This window comes from Camelina sativa, chromosome 20 (genome assembly GCF_000633955.1).
Source record: "Camelina sativa cultivar DH55 chromosome 20, Cs, whole genome shotgun sequence".
NCBI classification, from domain to species: domain Eukaryota; kingdom Viridiplantae; phylum Streptophyta; class Magnoliopsida; order Brassicales; family Brassicaceae; genus Camelina; species Camelina sativa.
In genome coordinates this window covers 10,337,297-10,355,417 of record NC_025704.1, presented here as the reverse complement: position 1 = coordinate 10,355,417, position 18,121 = coordinate 10,337,297, and the positions used below count along the sequence as shown (strand labels likewise).

The window sequence follows — 18,121 nt, the reverse complement described above, 5'->3', positions numbered from 1 at the left end:
CCATTAGTCATCTAAAAGTTTTTGGGTGTGTTTGTTTTGTTTTAGTACCCGAAGAGCTCAGAAACAAACTCGAAGCCAAGAGCATCAAGTGCATTTTCCTTGGCTATTCGATAACTCAAAAGGGATACAAATGTTTTGATCCTATCAACAAGCGCACTTGGGTCTCTCGTGATGTCAAGTTCCTTGAAGAACAAGGATACTTTGATAAGAAAGATCGGGAGGACTTAAAAGACCTTGCAACACCAAATGATCAGTAGGCAAGCCTCCGGTTCCTTCTAGATCACCTTGGAGCATCATCAACTCCAAATCAAACTATGTCCCAGGATACTACACCTGACTCAACTGGTGAGCCTACTTCGACCTTACCTCAACCGCAGACGACTGCTCCAACTGATGCATCACATGATACTACGGTTCTTGAGCCGGAAGGGGAGAACAACATGATCGAAGAAGAAGTAGAACTGGTAGAATCACCACTTCTTTCGACCAATCACACCGGTCCGCCTCCATAACCGAGACGTAGTGAACGACTCAAGTCGCAAGAGAAACCTCTCTCGACTGACCACACCGATCCGCATCCACAACCGAGACGGAGCGCACGAATCAAGTCGCAAGACAAACAGGTTTACTATAATAATGAAGCCATTGCTCATCCAATTCAAGCAGTCTGCTCTCTTGCTCTTCTCCCAACCGATCATCAAGCTTTCCTTGGAAAGATAGATGAGCACCATATACCACAAACGTATGAAGAAGCTAAGGAAAGTAAAGTATGGTTGGATGCAGTTGATGATGAAGTGGGAGCCATGGACCGTAACCATACATGGGACGAAGCTGACCTTCCTCCAGGCAAGAAAGCTGTGAGCTCCAAGTGGATATTCACAATCAAGTTCTTGAGTAATGGAGACATAGAACGGTAAAAAGCTAGAATGGTAGCAAGGGGCTTCACTCAAACCTATGGAGAAGACTATAAGGACACTTTCGCGCCTGTAGCTAAGCTCTCCACTGTAAGGGTTGTTCTCTCTCTAGCTACAAACCTGTCTTGGGATTTATGGCAGATGGATGTTAAAAACGCTTTCTTACAAGGAGAATTAGAGGAAGAAGTGTATATGACACCACCTCCGGGTCTTGAAGATGTGAACAAACCTGGAAAGGTTTTGCACTTAAGGAAAGCTATATATGGACTAAAACAGTCACCAAGAGCTTGGTACCACAAGCTTAGCACCACTTTAAAAGATCATGGGTTCAAGAGATCACACTCGGACACTACTCTCTTTACATTTCAAAGCACTAAAGGTATAGTGGTTGTTCTCATATATGTAGATGATCTAATCATCACAAAAGACAATCAAGAAGGTATTAAAGAGGTTAAGGCTCATTTAAATTCAATATTTGATATAAAAGACCTTGGAGAACTTAAGTATTTTCTTGGAATTGAAGTCTATCGATCTCCGGAAGGCTTATTCCTTTCATAAAGAAAATATACTCTTGATTTACTTTGTGAGATAGGGAAACTAGGAGCAAAGTCTGTGGACACACCACTTCCCGATGGTTACCAACCTGAGCGAAAGGATCCTCCTTATGACAATCCTTCTCGCTATCGCCGACTTGTAGGTAAGCTAATCTATTTAACACTTACTAGACCTGATATTTGCTATGCTGTGAATCAGGTAAGCCAATACATGAAGAATCCTACAATATATCATTGGAACCTATTGGAGAGGATTCTACATTATCTAAAAGGGAGCCCTGGACAAGGCATTTGGATGGGAAAGAACTCAAACACTGACCTTGTGGGATATTGCGATGCTGATTGGGGTGGTGATAAGACAGATAGGAGGTCAATAACCGGCTATTGCACCTTCATAGGGGGTAATCTTGTGACTTTGAAGTCAAAGAAGCAAAAGGTGGTGTCAATGTCAAGCGCCGAATCAGAGTATAGAGCAATGAGGAAGCTTACAATCGAGCTTACATGGCTCAAGGGTCTTCTTGAAGAACTAGGCTTCAACGTGAACATGCCTATCCCTATGCACTGCGACAATCAAGCCACCATTCATATTGCAACAAACTCAGTCTTCCATGAAAGGATCAAGCACATAGAATTGGATTGCCACAAGTTCGTGAGAAGATTGAAGAAGGAGTCACACTTCCATATTACACACCTAGCAAGGATCAACTAGCAGATATCTTTACCAAGGCCGCAAGTCACCAAGTTTGTGCTCACATCCACAACAAACTTGGACTTGTGGACTTGACACACCCTTGATCTCAAGTCCTCTAGCCGTGATCATTACACTCTTTTTCCCTCAATATATTTTTTTTATCCCATGCGGTTTTGTATATTGAGGTTTTTAACGAGATAATTAATGTGTCACGGCAATCCAAGTTTAGCCATCTCACTCGGCTAAACTTGAGGGGGAGTATTGATCAAGGGAGAGTAGCACATTCGACCAAGGGTGTCCGTACAACCGACCGTACGGATGTCCGTACAAGTATGTAGTGAATGGGCTACGATCCAACAAGAATGATGAGACAAAGTGGCCTTATGGGATTCGAGTTCAGTAGAAAGAAGGATCTAGAAGAGGCAGCTCACAAAATATCTCAAGTGGTCGGTCAAGTGGTTTGTGGAAGAGTCACATGTGATGGTTAAGAGAAGTCAAACCTAGGACCAGTCGATTTCACTATTACCTCGACCGAGAGAAGCTTCCTTTATGTCCCTTTCTTCATTAATTCTCCCCTAACGGCTAGATGCCGATTGTATGGCTATAATAAGCCTTGTTCTCACATTTGTAAACAACTAATCTAAGACATTATATTTTTCTCTCGTTCTTCTATGTCTCTCATCCGATTCTCTCACTCTTGTTCTAGTTCTTATTCCGCAATTCTTACAATTAACACCTTTGCCATTAATCACCATACTCGTTCCCTTCAAAACTATCTTGTCCTCAAGATAGTAAGCAACATTTTGAATGATTTTTTTGCTTCATCTTCTTAATCCTCTTTTCTCTGACAGCACTAATGCTTAGCCACAACTCACTTCCAAAGTCATAATAAACTTTTCCCAGATCAAATGGTCCTTTGTCGCAAGTAAAGATCCCGAGCACATTTTCCCGAAGTTGCGCAACCCCTTTATTGCTTCTGTGACTCTCTTTAACCCAGCCTGTATCATGGTAGAGAGGCATAGTTTCGGTCTTTAATTTCTCATGAGTCCTCCACGGCTTCATGTGTTCGTTAAGAGCAGAGTCGACTATAATCTTTTCTGAACCCCATATGCACCAATTTGTTCTCCAATGACCCATGTGAAGCTTCAATAGTGTTGTTTGAGCGTAAGCGTGTTCCCCCTTTTCTTGAAGAAGATGTCTTACACATATCATTATCCTCTGTTTCAGCTCAGGAGTACCCCAATTTCTGTCATTACCTTTGATAACCTGCAGTTTATGATTCATATAGGCACCATTCACCCAGATCCGACCAGGCTCCCACACACGGGCAGTACACGATAGAATAGTGGAGCGTTGCTCTTCATATGCATCTTTACTCTGGCTAAGAAGCATCAATTCTGATGAAGTTATCAATCCAGCCTTTGACAATTTGATCAATATTGTTGTGCCCTTCTTCTTATGACAAACAACCTGAAGCTTGTTATCCTTGTTAATTGCCAACATCTTATAGTGCACAGCTACTTGACACACCTCCAAGGCACTTTGTAACCCTTCAATGATGGTTCTTCCATCTTCAAATTCTCTTACCATTATACTCTACAGCTTCATCAACATCTGATCATGATAGTAAACTTCTAAGAACTTCTGCACATGAGTCTGTTCAGCTTTGATTTCTCCCGGATCCCAAACTAGGCTACAGACAGTCCATTCAGAGAGCATATTTCCAATCTTATGAAACTTCAATCTTACCCTTAACACTCCAGAAACCTTGTAATCCTTCTCTAGCCAGTTCCACTTCTCTAGCTCTGAGGCTCCTCCACCAGGTTCCCAAACTCGGCTGAAGACAAAAGAGTCAGAGATTCTTCCCATCTCATGCTCTCTGTCAGTCATAGGTAAGCTAGAGAGTTGTTTTTCTTTGGTAGCGACTCTAAGTGAGATATGATGTTCATTGTTGAGACTGTGTTCAAGAGTTACCTCTCCATGTTTACCATCTTCATCAATAATTGAGCCGTTTCTGATGCTATGAATTTTCTCCATAGAGAATCTTTCACCATCTTCTCGGTTCTCTCGGAAAAGAAGTACATAAGCTAATTCCATTTTTAACAACAACCTTGGAGAGCTTGCAAAAGCTTTAGAATCCGGTGTTAGAGAAGAACTGAGGTCATCCACAACCACCGTCAACTGCTTCAAAGGAGGAAACGAGAATGTTTGAGAGGTGTTTTTCTCTTTTTTCTTTGCAGCCACCCATGAGTAATGCTTCGATCTGAATGAGGCTATCACCACTCGATATCTTTTCCTTGATCTTCTTTTCTGAAATTGGTGGAATCGTTGTTTGAAACAAGCTCTCCGATTTCCTGCAGTGTGATTTTCATTTGCCATATTCACTGCCATGGAATAAAACTTATCATTACCAAGATACAACTGATTTCATGGAGAACAAACTTGAAAGGCTAGATGTGTAGAGTGAGAACGATGATCCCTCTTCATTCTTCTTTTTCGAGCCTTATGGTAGCTTTGGTTGACATGAATCCTTATCTTTCTGAGACATTTAGTAGTAATCGGATCCATAGAGGTCCAAAATTTGTAAGAAGCTTGTCGGAGTTGAACGCCCTCCATATGCTCGACAAAATTCCCCAATGGTTTTTCTAAGACCTCCATCTGTTTGGGCTCTTCCGCTCGGGTCCTCAGCTCTTTCGCTCGCTTTGAATCCTCTTGCCATCCTTCAATTATCGATTGCATCCGCTCAAGATGAACTAGCACCCCTTGGAGGATTTCTACTTGTTCTCCTCTTAAAACCATCATCAAATAGATGAGAATAAAACTTGAATTCAACTCTCAATGAAAGCACCTCTGGTTCTATCAAGGAAGTAACAGAATTGAGATGAGAAACAGAAGAAGGAGGTGAGAAAACAGAAGAAATAGAATGAGAAAAGAGAAGAATAAGAGAGAACAAGAGTTGGATTGTTTGATTGATCTTTTCGATAATCCTTTACAAAGAAACTAAAGCCACTTAAATACTAAGACTTGTAAAGAAACTGAACTTAAACATTAACCTTAGACGAGTCCCAGGAAAGACCCTATAATCTAATTCGAGTCGTAACAATACTCCCGCGATGAAGAACCAACTTGTCCTCAAGGTGGTAGAAAGTAAAATGTTGGGAAGGTGGTTGTTGCCTTGTTTGCTTCCACCTCTGCATTTTTCATCTTATGGCCAGTCCTTGCTGCAACTACGATCTCCTTCTTGCTCGAGAATATTACATCAAACTCTTTAAGAGTAAACTCCAATTGCTTCCATCCTCTATCTTCAACTTGTATTTTCAATGCCAACTGGTCCCTTGTGGACGGATCAGACTCTGAAACAACAAGCTCTAGGAATCTACAGCATCTTACAATTCCACTATGCAAGTCTAAAACCACCAGCCAAGTCTGTCCTCCCCCAATGGTGCTTCCATAAGGCTTGTGAGCTTGCTGCAACTGTTTTGTTCCTCTCTCGACTAACAGAAAATGTGAATACAAATTCAAAGAGAAAGATTTACCACCAAAAACGATCAAACATGTTCCGTGAAGGCTTTCAAACGCCCATTGGATCAGCTTTTCCAAAACACCCATACAGCTCAAAAATTTCTTTGTCACTACCATCAACAAGGATGTCGGAGTCAACAAAGAAGCTTCCTCTCCATTCTTAAAAGCCTTGTGCTCCTGATATTTCTCGACAAAAACTCCCTTAGTCAACGTTTTATCAAAATTTTGAGTTGATAAAACTGCAGCTAGTAGCTTCTCTTCTTTGTCGATAAAACCACTGAAACTTGGAGCCTCCTTCAGATATTCTACGCCTAGCTTCCACTCTTCTGCGCCTATCTTCCACTCTTGACACTCACCATTCACCATCTGTTCATGAAATGCATCATTAACACCTTTGCCATTAATCACCATACTCGTTCCCTTCAAAACTATCTTGTCCTCAAGATAGTAAGCAACATTTTGAATGATTTTTTGCTTCATCTTCTTAATCCTATTTTCTCTGACAGCACTAATGCTTAGCCACAACTCACTTCCAAAGTCATAATAAACTTTTCCCAGATCAAATGGTCCTTTGTCGCAAGTAAAGATCCCGAGCACATTTTCCCGAAGTTGCGCAACCCCTTTATTGCTTCTGTGACTCTCTTTAACCCAGCCTGTATCATGGTAGAGAGGCATAGTTTCGGTCTTTAATTTCTCATGAGTCCTCCACGGCTTCATGTGTTCGTTAAGAGCAGAGTCGACTATAATCTTTTCTGAACCCCATATGCACCAATTTGTTCTCCAATGACCCATGTGAAGCTTCAATAGTGTTGTTTGAGCGTAAGCGTGTTCCCCCTTTTCTTGAAGAAGATGTCTTACACATATCATTATCCTCTGTTTCAGCTCAGGAGTACCCCAATTTCTGTCATTACCTTTGATAACCTGCAGTTTATGATTCATATAGGCACCATTCACCCAGATCCGACCAGGCTCCCACACACGGGCAGTACACGATAGAATAGTGGAGCGTTGCTCTTCATATGCATCTTTACTCTGGCTAAGAAGCATCAATTCTGATGAAGTTATCAATCCAGCCTTTGACAATTTGATCAATATTGTTGTGCCCTTCTTCTTATGACAAACAACCTGAAGCTTGTTATCCTTGTTCATTGCAAACATCTTATAGTGCACAGCTAGTTGACATACCTCCAAGCCACTTTGTAACCCTTCAATGATGGTTCTTCCATCTTCAAATTCTCTTACCATTATACTCTGCAGCTTCATCAACATCTGATTAAGATAGTAAACTTCTGCACATGAGTCTGTTCAGCTTTGATTTCTCCCGGATCCCAAACTAGGCTACAGACAGTCCATTCAGAGAGCCTATTTCCAATCTTATGAAACTTCAACCTTACCCTTAACACTCCAGAAACCTTGTAATCCTTCTCTAGCCAGTTCCACTTCTCTAGCTCTGAGGCTCCTCCACCAGGTTCCCAAACTCGGCTGAAGACAAAAGAGTCAGAGATTCTTCCCATCTCATGCTCTCTATCAGTCATAGGTAAGCTAGAGAGTTGTTTTTCTTTGGTAACGACTCTAAGTGAGATACAATGTTCATCGTTGAGACTGTGTTCAAGAGTTACCTCTCCATGTTTACCATCTTCATCAATAATTGAGCCGTTTTTGATGCTATGAATTTTCTCCGTAGATAATCTTTCACCATCTTCTCGGTTCTCTCGGAAAAGAATTTCATGAGCCAATTCCATCTTTAACAACAACCTTGGAGAGCTTCCAAAAGCTTTAGAATCCGGTGTTGAAGAAGAACTGAGGTCATCCACAACCACCGTCAACTGCTTCAAAGGAGGAAACAAGAATGTTTGAGAGTTGTTTTTCTCTTTTTTCTTTGCAACCACCCATGAGTAATGCTTCGATCTGAATGAGGCTATCACCACTCGATATCTTTCCCTTGATCTTCTTTTTTGAAATTGGTGGAATCGTTGTTTGAAACGAGCTCTCCGACTTCCTGCAGTGTGATTTTCATTTGCCATACTCACTGCCATGGAATTAAACTTATCGTCACCAAGATACAACTGATTTTGTGGAGAACAAACTTGAAAGGCTAGATGTGTAGAGTGAGAACGATGATCCCTCTTCATTCTTCTTTTTCGAGCCTTATGGTAGCTTTGGTTGACACGAATCCTTCTCTTTCTGAGACATTTAGTAGTAATCGGATCCTTAGAGGTCCAAAATTTGTAAGAAGCTTGTCGGAGTTGAACGCCCTCCACATGCTCGACAAAATTCCCCAATGGTTTTTCTAAGACCTCCATCTGTTTGGGCTCTTCCGTTCGGGTCCTCAGCTCTTCCGCTCGCCTTGAATCCTCTTGCCATCCTTCAATTATCGATTGCATCCGCTCAAGATGAACTAGCACCCCTTAGAGGATTTCTACTTGTTCGCCGCTTAAAACCATCATCAAATAGATGAGAATAAAACTTGAGTTCAACTCTCAATGAAAACACCAATTGATAGAACCAGACTTGGTTCTATCAAGGAAGTAACAGAATTGAGATGAGAAACAGAAGAAGGAGGTGAGAAAACAGAAGAAATAGAATGAGAAAGGAGAAGAACAAGAGAGAACAAGAGTTGGATTGTTTGATTGATCTTTTCGATAATCCTTTACAAATAAACTAAAGCCACTTAAATACTAAGACTTGTAAAGAAATTGGACTTAAACATAGACCTTAGACGAGGCCCAGGAAAGGCCCAATAATCTAATTCGAGTCGTAACATTCGTTGAAACAAATTTTCCGTGTTATGTTGAATCTAAATAATTTGGATATTAATAATTACTATTCAATGTTATTCTATATTCTAACTAAAATTTTAGAAATGATTATAGCATTATAGAAATTTAATAAAACTTAATATACAATTTACATTTGGTTAACTCTGGCTAAAAACTATTTTAATATTTGAAATTTCTTTTATTTTGTTTTTTAAAGTTGTGTATTTTAATTTTAATTTTTCGTTGATACAGTCTCACTCATTATTAAATATATTTTTAATTATAATTTTCTATTATATTTACTCGTTACAACCATTAGTTCAATATTCTCAGTTAGAATCACTTTGTCATAATGATTTTTTTAATTGTACCTCTTTACCATAATTCTTCATTAAATATCTTATATATTTATGATATTTAAAACAATATTTTTTGCAAAGTTGTGTCTATTCTACATATTATTTTTTGTTATAAGTTTTCATTTTGATGGTTGTGTTTTTAGTAACAGTTTATGTTTAATGTTTATGTATTCAAATTTTTCTATTACATTCAAATAATTTTATAATATATAATTTTAAATTTTAAATTTTGTTTACTTTTTTAATTTACCAGAAAATTTTGGCAAAGGGACTCATGCCACAGCCAATATATACAAAGGTAGAGCCAACTTTGTTGCGATTCCTAGTTTCCTACTCATACAACAGACAAGTACATAGTACACTGGAAGTAACTCTTCGCCGGTAAGCAGTCCAGTCTATTATCTACGCTTTGCTTGGAACACTCTATTATACCAAATAGAATGCAAAACCATATGAAACAGATCGTATCTCTGCGGTTTAGCATGCCACAGAAAGTGCCGTTGCGCCTTTCTCACAGCCATTTGCATCTTTACGTATCTCTCTTCTGGTATAGACGACAAAATATATTTCAGCCTCGGGATGTCTTTCTCCGCAACAATGACAGAGAACGCGCTCCAATCAAGAACCTCGAAGAAAGGCGGCACAAAGTTGTCTGATATAATCACAGGGACACACTCATAGAAAATAGATTCAACCACCCTGGGGCTGTTGACCTCAAACCCTTTTGGACAGATGCAGTACTTGCTGCTTTTCATATGCTCGATGTAATTCATCTTGCTCGCTACACCAAACGGCATCCGACCGAAGATTTTCATTTCCGGGTCTTTGTCTTTCCAGTGCTGCAGCAGAATTGCACGTAGGTAACCGTGCATGCTTCCAGCGTAGAAAGCCAGGGTTCGCCTCTGAGAAGGCGGTTTCCCACCTAAATCACGGAGAGGATTTTTGGCAGCTCGGACATATGTTTCAGGGAGTGAGATGTCTCTTCCGATTTTGAAGCCTGCAGTTACATCTGCATTGCATAGAGCTTTAATGCAATGCTCCATGTGGTGCCTTGTCTCATATGGTGCCTGTTTAGTGAACACAAATTAAAAAGGTTATTCCCATTGATGAGAACAATCTGAAAAGTTTAGGAGATGCCTACCCAATCATGACAAGCGACAAGAAAATGATCAGCCCCATCGGTTCTATTGAAGAAAGGGTACTTGGCACTGATGTGCTCCGTGTATTCCTTAAGAAACTGGCGTAGGTTTGTGCGGTTGTGAGAGTTACGCACATAAAGCTTGAATTCTAGCATCCGTGCACTAAATGGCATATAGTACAAGTGAGCCCTTCTGGGGTCCTTTACAGTGTACTGCTTGTTTTCTTCCATCAACTTCATGAACCATCCTTCTGATGCATACAATCCCTTGAGTATTGGAGTATGGAAAATGGGGCGGCTTCCTTCCTTATATACATAAACTTTGAGCATCCGTTCCATAAGTTCGTAACTCCTGAGGTGTATAACTGAATCGGGTATGTCAAGATTACCTTTTATAAAAAGACACTACCAAACAGACCAAATTTGTGAACTAAACATATTATATGAACTCATGCTTCCATACTAACTTCCAAAAGGAAATTTCTATCAACTTAGGACCATATGATAAAGATGTTACAGTAGTAGTACTAAACGTTCATCTACATAGGAGTAAAGACACTACTGAGTATTTTTAAAAACTTGTGCATATAGCATTACTCTTTTTCTTAGCCAGCAACCTAGTTTAGAAGTAAGTAGGTCTATGTTCTGCAATTTTACCTCTTAAACATGGAAACATTACGGAATATTGGAGGGTAGAGTTCCCGTTCAAGTTTTGCAACAGGAGCATTCTCTATCTCTTTCCTTGCAGCTAATATCTCTTCATCTCTCCTAGAAGACCAACGCGGTCGCTACATTGGAAGCACAATCTTCTCAATTAAATTCTCACAGGTAAAAAACAAACTAAAAGGGACAGCTGCAAACTTACCAATGCTCGTGAAGTTCTACGATGCCTTGCTAAAATCCGATTCATCTCCTCTATTGTTGTCACAGTTTTTGGTGGAATGTCATACTTCTTCTTCTTCTTCTTCTTACTAACTTGCTTAGAAACTACCAGGGAACTATTTCCAGAAACAGGTAGCTTCCCCACCGAGGAAGCAGGACCAGCTATAGATGAACTTGCACTTAACATAGAGCTCTCCACCTTCTTCTGACTTTGAACCGACACCTTTTGCCCCTGTTGTCCATACTTACTAGTTGAAACTTCCGTTCTTTGCTTTACACTACTTTCAACAACTACTTGTTTAATGACATTGACACTATCCTTTGCATCTTCAAAGCTCTCAAAATCAACAGTTTCATCAAACCCTTCATCATCCTCTGTCTCATTCCTTAGACCAAAACCTGAAACATTCCCATTTTTCTCCATGACATGAATCCCCGAGCCTGCAGAATCCTCAGAAACGCTAACTGCAAGTGTGTTTCGTGACGGATTCATCATCTTATTGCTCTCATTAGGAAGTTTCAGCCTTCTGCCATCAGGCAACAGATATCTCAAAGCGTCACCATATGAAAGTAACAACAAAACATGAGTAAGCGCCACAATCCCAACCAGAATAGTCCATTTCCGAGTTCCACTTCGTGAATGTTTCCGGAGCTCAGATCTAACCTCCATGAGATGAATTACACAGAATCAAAATCCCATAAAACAGTAAAGTTCACAAACTTATTTTGCCGACACATTCAAGAAAACAAGAAAAGGAAAATGGAAAAAAAAACAGAAGATTTCTGATGATCTTGATCTTCAATTGCAAATCAAAAACTCAAGAGTAAATTGAAGCTCTTTTAAGAAGCACCAATGGTAGAATCTTTAGACGACTCCGATTCAAGTGCAGTGTCTTATTTGGTCTCTTTGACGACCATTGACATTTTTTTGGCCAACATATACTAATAATTGATTCTTAAAAAACCAAACCGAACCAGATCTGGATTACATTAATAAACCGAATTGTTGAAAATATTAAACCGAACTCAATAAACCGAATTTTTATAACCGGTTTGCTTAAAGCTAACCAACCAACCGGTTCAAAAGTCGCTCCACCATCACTGCAGTGTTTGTTCATCACAGAGGGTCAGAGAAAATCAAAAATTACAAAAGGAGTGAAGCGAATTCACCAGCTACGGGCATGTGCGTGTGCGAATGAATCTTGCTAATCAAACCCTAAATTCAACCAAATCGCCATGAAGGTGTTTGCACAAGCTTCTCTATATGCTTACAGATCCTATCTCCTCGTCATAGTCCTCTCCGTTTATATCTTCTGGCTCCGTCCCAGCACTTACCATCCCCAGCACCAAAATCTCAATCCGCAGAACGTAACTCGCTCGGAGTCTGAGACTGCGACGGAGACGAACTACATAATCCGATTTCAGCAGTACAAACCGGCGAGAAACGATCGAATTTACCTCGAATCGAAGGTCCGATCCGGTGGTTGGGGTTGGATCGAGAGGATTAACTCGGCGGCGAAGTATCCGACTGATTTTGGTGTTCTATGGATCCGGGAAAGCGGGAAAGAGGACGTGGTTGGAGAGATTGAGAGGCTTGAGATGGTTAAAGACGTGAACGTTGAGTTTAAGTATCAGAGATTTTTGCTTGGAGAGTCTTTTCTCGACGGGAAGAAACGTCCGGGGAAGATCTTTACTCCGATGTCTTTCGAAGACGGAACTGATTCCTCTGCAACGGCGGATACAAGTAACACCACGTTGAACTGGAGTAGACATCTTCTCAGTCAGGTGTGAGATTGTTTAAGTTTACATCTTCAGATATAATTTCTATTTGTAAATAGGAATCTACTGGAATGCCTGATTTTGTTATTAGGATCTATGTGTTAAATTTTGTTCATATCGTAAACTGTAAGTGAGGTCTTTTACAAGTTACAATTATTGTATTTTGCAGAAGACTCAAGTTACGTCCTTGTTTGGAGCTGATGTTCTCTGGAAGAAAGGGTACACTGGTGCTAAAGTCAAGATGGCCATATTTGACACTGGAATAAGATCTGACCACCCTCATTTCCGTAATATCAAGGTACCAAAGATTTCTCAAAGATTTTAGATACGAGTAGTGTTTAAAGCTGCTAGTTTTCTTTGATCTTCTACTTGTCTTGTTAAGCTCTGAAGCTGGTATTGACGCAGTAACTTTCAGGAGCGTACAAATTGGACAAATGAGAACACTTTGAATGACAACCTGGGGCATGGGACCTTTGTTGCTGGTGTTATTGCTGGTCAAAATGCAGAATGTCTTGGTTTTGCCTCAGACACGGAAATCTATGCTTTCCGAGTGTTCACAGATTCCCAGGTAATGCATGATCACGCAACAGATGTATTTTCTTATGTAGCAACTAGCAAGAGGCTTAACGTTCCTTCAACTAAACTAACTCATACATGATCAATTGATAATTTTTTTGTGTTTCCCCAATTACAATTGCTAAGATACTGTTGGTTACACGTTTGATCTTTATTTTTGTATTCGAGAAAGTATAGTTGCCATACACATGTTTTTCCCAGATATGCAAGTTAACTTAATCAAATAGGTTTTGATAAGTTTGCGCTCAGCTTGTTGCAGGTATCATACACCTCATGGTTTCTTGATGCTTTCAATTATGCTATAGCAACAAATATGGATGTATTAAATTTGAGCATTGGGGGACCGGATTACTTGGATCTGCCTTTTGTAGAGAAGGTAATTGTTTCGTTATCTCTTGGTTGAAGTTTGCATTATCCTGTTGGGTCAAGTGGTGGAGTATTTCTTTCGAACAGGTGTGGGAAATAACTGCCAGCAATATCATTATGGTGTCTGCAATAGGAAATGATGGGCCACTTTACGGAACTTTAAATAATCCAGCTGACCAGAGTGATGTCATAGGTGTTGGTGGTATTGACTATGATGATCACATAGCTTCATTTTCATCCCGTGGCATGAGCACCTGGGAAATTCCTCATGGGTACTGTATTTCTTTCCTGCTTCTACATTCCCTTTTACAAACTTTACAATCGAAGAAATAGAAATACAAAATACTTGTTTTTATGCAGCTCCTAACTTGAAAATTTTGTGTACAGATATGGCCGTGTCAAACCAGATGTGGTTGCATATGGCCGTGACATTATGGGGTCAAAGATCAGCACTGGTTGTAAAAGCTTGTCTGGAACAAGTGTGGCTAGTCCTGTTGTTGCTGGTATTGTTTGTCTGCTTGTAAGTGTTATTCCTGAAGCTAGAAGGAAGGATCTGCTCAATCCAGCAAGCATGAAGCAGGCGTTGGTCGAAGGTGCTGCTAAGCTTTTAGGTCCTAATATGTATGAGCAGGGTGCAGGAAGAGTTGATCTGTAAGTTAACTTCTCCATACTGATAATCACCATTGGACTCTTTATTTTTATTTTGATCTTATTTCCTTAATTTTTTAGTCTCTAACTTTTCAACTCTTTGTCAGGTTAGAATCATATGAAATTCTAAAGAGCTACCATCCCCGGGCAAGCATTTTCCCGAGCATTCTTGATTATAATGATTGCCCATATTCCTGGCCCTTTTGTCGTCAGCCACTATATGCGGGTGCCATGCCTGTCATTTTCAACACCACAATTCTAAATGGTATGGGTGTCATTGGCTATATTGAAAGTCCACCAACATGGCATCCTGCAAACGAGGAAGGAAATCTGTTGAGCATTCACTTTAAGTACCCAGATATCATATGGCCCTGGACTGGTTATCTAGCTTTACACATGCAGATCAAGGAAGAAGGTGCACAGTTCGCAGGTGAAATAGAGGGAAATGTAACTTTGAAAATCTATAGCCCAGCATCCCGTGGAGAAAGTGGGCCTAGAAGAAGTACATGTTCTCTTCAGTTGAAACTGAAAGTGATTCCCACTCCATCACGAGCCAAACGTATTTTGTGGGATCAATTTCACAGCATAAAATATCCTCCAGGTTATATTCCAAGGGACTCTTTGGATGTCCGCAATGACATTCTTGATTGGCATGGTGATCACCTGCATACAAACTTTCACATCATGTACAACATGTTACGTGATGCTGGGTACTATATAGAGACTCTTGGTTCACCCCTTACATGTTTCGATGCTCAGCAATATGGAACTCTTTTGATGGTTGACCTCGAAGATGATTACTTTCCAGAAGAAATTGAAAAGCTCAGAGATGACGTTATAAATACAGGACTGGGTCTGGTTGTGTTTGCTGAGTGGTATAATGTTGATACTATGGTGAAGATGAGATTCTTTGATGATAACACGCGCAGCTGGTGGACTCCAGTCACTGGAGGTGCAAATATCCCTGCACTTAACAACCTTCTCGCATCGTTTGGGATTGCGTTTGGAGACAAAATTCTCAATGGGGATTTCAGTATTGATGGTGAGCAGAGTCGATATGCTTCTGGAACAAATATAGTCAGGTTTCCTGCTGGTGGGTTTTTGCACACTTTTCCTTTACTGGACAGCTCTGAGAGTGGTGCTACACAGAATCTACTGCAAACTGGTTCATTGAAGGTAATGAGATACCAATTGTGTCTTGTATTTTTTTGTGATTGAATTGCGGAGGTTTTTTTTTTGTGATAATGCGGCTCTGTTTACAGGAAGACCCTGCTGTTCTTGGGCTTTTGGAGATTGGTAAAGGTCGAGTTGGTGTTTATGGAGACTCAAATTGCCTGGACAGTAGCCATATGGTCACCAACTGCTACTGGCTCCTGAAGAAAATGCTAGATTTTAGCAGTTCAAATATCAAAGACCCTGTACTTTTCTCAAAATTTGTGAAGAGATATTCTCCCGTAACTGTAGACGATAAACAACTGCCATCCCGAAGAACTGATGTAAATTTTTCAACATACTCTTCTGTGATCGGAAAGGAGCTAATTTGTGAGAGTGACTCCAGATATGAAGTATGGGGGACTAAAGGATATAATTTACATGTCGGAGGAAGGAACCGGAGATTGCCAGGATATCGTGGCATTGATTTGGGCCGAGGCTTGAATTCTACAGTGGAGAATACAAGACCAACGCGTTGGAGACCAGCCAAGGAAGGTGGTGAGCTTAGCTCTCACAGGAGCAAGTATCTTGGAGGCCTATTCAATAAAGACGAGGTAACTCATTTTACCTTCTGGTTAACTAATAGATTTTGTAAGAACCAAAAGGTTTATATTATTTTGCTCTCTATTTGCAGATTGACATACCATTTCTAGTTGCTACTCGGTGGATCGTACCTGCTGGTGTTGCAGCTAGTGGTAATATACCAAACCTTTATGGACATCTTTATTCTTTAGTCATATTAATCTTTTATCGCATGATCAAACTATCGATTCTTGTTTCAGAAATAGGCTATTAAACATTTCTGATTATTCCGGTTGTGTGTTGTAGGAATTCTAGTGCTACTAAGTTTATGGAGATTCCGGCAGAAGAGGCGTAGACGAAGAAGAACATCTGGGTCGAATCGATTAGCCTAGCATGTAGCCGTTGTCTTGGTCCAGTCTATTTTTTCTTGTGTTGATTTAAACTGACCACCACAGAATGTAGTCTCACCTTCAATTGAATCAATTCCAAAGCTGGCAATTTTGTTTTAGGAAATCAATTTCTAGAAACTTCACTTCGAAAAGCAAAATATTAGGAAGGAGTTATAATACAACATTATATAATTCAAAGAATTACAATTTCTAAAAACTACTTATCAGAATTATCCAGGAGTTTATGAATTTGATTTTTCTGTTTTTATCCTTAACGTCTATTAGCCATCATGTGATCATATCCTATAACAAGTAATAAATAGTTTTATTTTGAGCTTGTGATTCTTCTTATTAGGAAATAAATATTTTAAAAAAAAAACATTTTTATGTGAAATACATCATACATAGATAACCCAAAATTAGTGTAATTAAATTTGAAATTCAAATACAGGAAGAGGCTGATATGGTCCCCAACCAGCCACCGCACCCATAAGGCTATATAACCTTACTATTTTACGTAAAAAGGGAAATTAGATTAGCCAATACGCACACATTCACTAATCACTACCAAACATCTGACCTATAATTCCTCCTCTATAAGAAAATAAAATATATATCGTTTGTGCTTAAAATTACAAAATAGAAAGTTTGGTCTAGCAGCTAAAGATTAAAATCATGCTAATTTGAAGAGGCTACATAGGGAGGGTAGTGGTCCTCCCTCCACTTTGGCCAGGTTTACCTGTCATCATTGGGGTTCGATCCCCATCTTCTTCATAGTGGGATTATATATGCATGAGAGGGCTCCACTGTGGATGCAGGGAATAAAATTAAAATCACTTAACATTGATTAAGATTATTGAAAATCACTTAAAAATGATTAGATTAATACATAGGCATTTTTGAACCGAAAATATACAATAAGTTAAGACGTAATGTACAATTTGATTAATGAGCGAGCATACTTAAAAAGCAAAGTGCATAAAAGTACTGAAAATGTAAAATACATATTATTGGCAATTTTTGGAAATTATTGTTTATTGATAAATGTTTTCTCCTTTTTATGTACTATTAAAAAAGTCAATGTTATTCGTTTTATTTTATGCACATAAAATTTGACTTTTAGTGATCGTCGTCGTGCACTGCAAGTACTGCCTTTTTGTGTAATTGTCATTTTCATATCATTTAATTCGAATTAAGTTGCCTTTTTGAAAAAATTCTCCAGAACTAATGCACGAATTCCGGGGAGAATTAAGTTTCAATTAGGAAATTATATTGTTAAAATACACTGTATTACGAATTTTGTAACGTTAACGAAAGATTGACTTTAGTAGTAGTAGTAGTTATGGGTACAAATGCAAAATCCTTTACGTTACAATGATAAAGTGACGTCTTCCAAACAGAAGAGGTTTTACAACCCAACTCTCTCCTCTATACATTTTTAAATTTCCTGATGATGAGGAATTCGAAAAGAGCTAAAGAGAACTGACTGTTATAAAAAAAATAAACTTATAAAGAACTGACTTTTTTACTTATACTAGATGACAAACATTACAAAACACATAATTGTCAAATATTCAAAATAAATAATTTTAAAATTGGTGAAGAAAAAAACGAGGAAGACAAAGGTCAAGTGTGTGAAGTGTCTATACCTAAAATAAAAATACAGAAAGAAAAAAGCAACAAGGAAATTCCAATGGTTAATTTTTGTGTCAGCAATTCGAATAGTTTAAGATAACGACGACAGTGAAATGACAAAAGACATTGCAGAAAGAGTAAACGTAAAAAGTTGTAATCATTAAATTATCATAAA

The 18,121-nt window shown here is 39.2% G+C and overlaps 2 protein-coding genes across 4 annotated transcripts; one reads left to right on the top strand and one right to left on the bottom strand.

Annotated features, from left to right (window-relative positions):
* Positions 9,027-11,489, bottom strand: LOC104770337 (probable glycosyltransferase At3g07620). The gene is made up of 4 exons (XM_010494740.2): positions 10,803-11,489; positions 10,595-10,725; positions 9,941-10,289; positions 9,027-9,866 (listed from the first exon to the last, which is right to left on the bottom strand). Exons 1-4 carry the CDS (start codon positions 11,487-11,489, stop codon positions 9,198-9,200), a joined length of 1,836 nt encoding a protein of 611 aa, XP_010493042.1. The 3' UTR covers positions 9,027-9,197.
* On the top strand, positions 11,637-16,435 carry LOC104770338 (subtilisin-like protease SBT6.1). 3 transcript variants are annotated; one of them, XM_010494742.2, is made up of 10 exons: positions 11,637-12,604; positions 12,768-12,896; positions 13,014-13,166; positions 13,434-13,550; positions 13,628-13,812; positions 13,928-14,191; positions 14,296-15,364; positions 15,451-15,954; positions 16,035-16,095; positions 16,229-16,435. In XM_010494742.2, the coding sequence occupies exons 1-10, from the start codon at positions 12,056-12,058 to the stop codon at positions 16,312-16,314; spliced, it is 3,117 nt and encodes a 1,038-aa protein (XP_010493044.1). In that variant the 5' UTR covers positions 11,637-12,055; the 3' UTR covers positions 16,315-16,435. The 3 variants fall into 3 exon arrangements, with proteins under 3 accessions (XP_010493044.1, XP_019097328.1, XP_019097329.1); XM_019241783.1 differs by lacking the exon at positions 11,637-12,604 and having other exon boundaries at positions 12,804-12,896; positions 13,424-13,550; XM_019241784.1 differs by lacking the exon at positions 11,637-12,604 and having other exon boundaries at positions 12,804-12,896; positions 13,004-13,166; positions 13,424-13,550.

Excerpts from the sequence above, each read along its gene's own strand:
- LOC104770337 (XM_010494740.2), bottom strand. The coding sequence starts at position 11,489 with ATGGAGGTTAGATCTGAGCTCCGGAAACATTCACGAAGTGGAACTCGG. Across the intron at positions 10,290-10,594 it reads AATGTTTCCATGTTTAAGAG|GAGTTACGAACTTATGGAAC; the intron begins GTAAAATTGCAG and ends TATACACCTCAG. Across the intron at positions 9,867-9,940 it reads TTGTCGCTTGTCATGATTGG|GCACCATATGAGACAAGGCA; the intron begins GTAGGCATCTCC and ends TTCACTAAACAG.
- LOC104770338 (XM_010494742.2), top strand. The coding sequence starts at position 12,056 with ATGAAGGTGTTTGCACAAGCTTCTCTATATGCTTACAGATCCTATCTC. Across the intron at positions 12,897-13,013 it reads CTCATTTCCGTAATATCAAG|GAGCGTACAAATTGGACAAA; the intron begins GTACCAAAGATT and ends AGTAACTTTCAG. Across the intron at positions 15,955-16,034 it reads GCCTATTCAATAAAGACGAG|ATTGACATACCATTTCTAGT; the intron begins GTAACTCATTTT and ends CTCTATTTGCAG.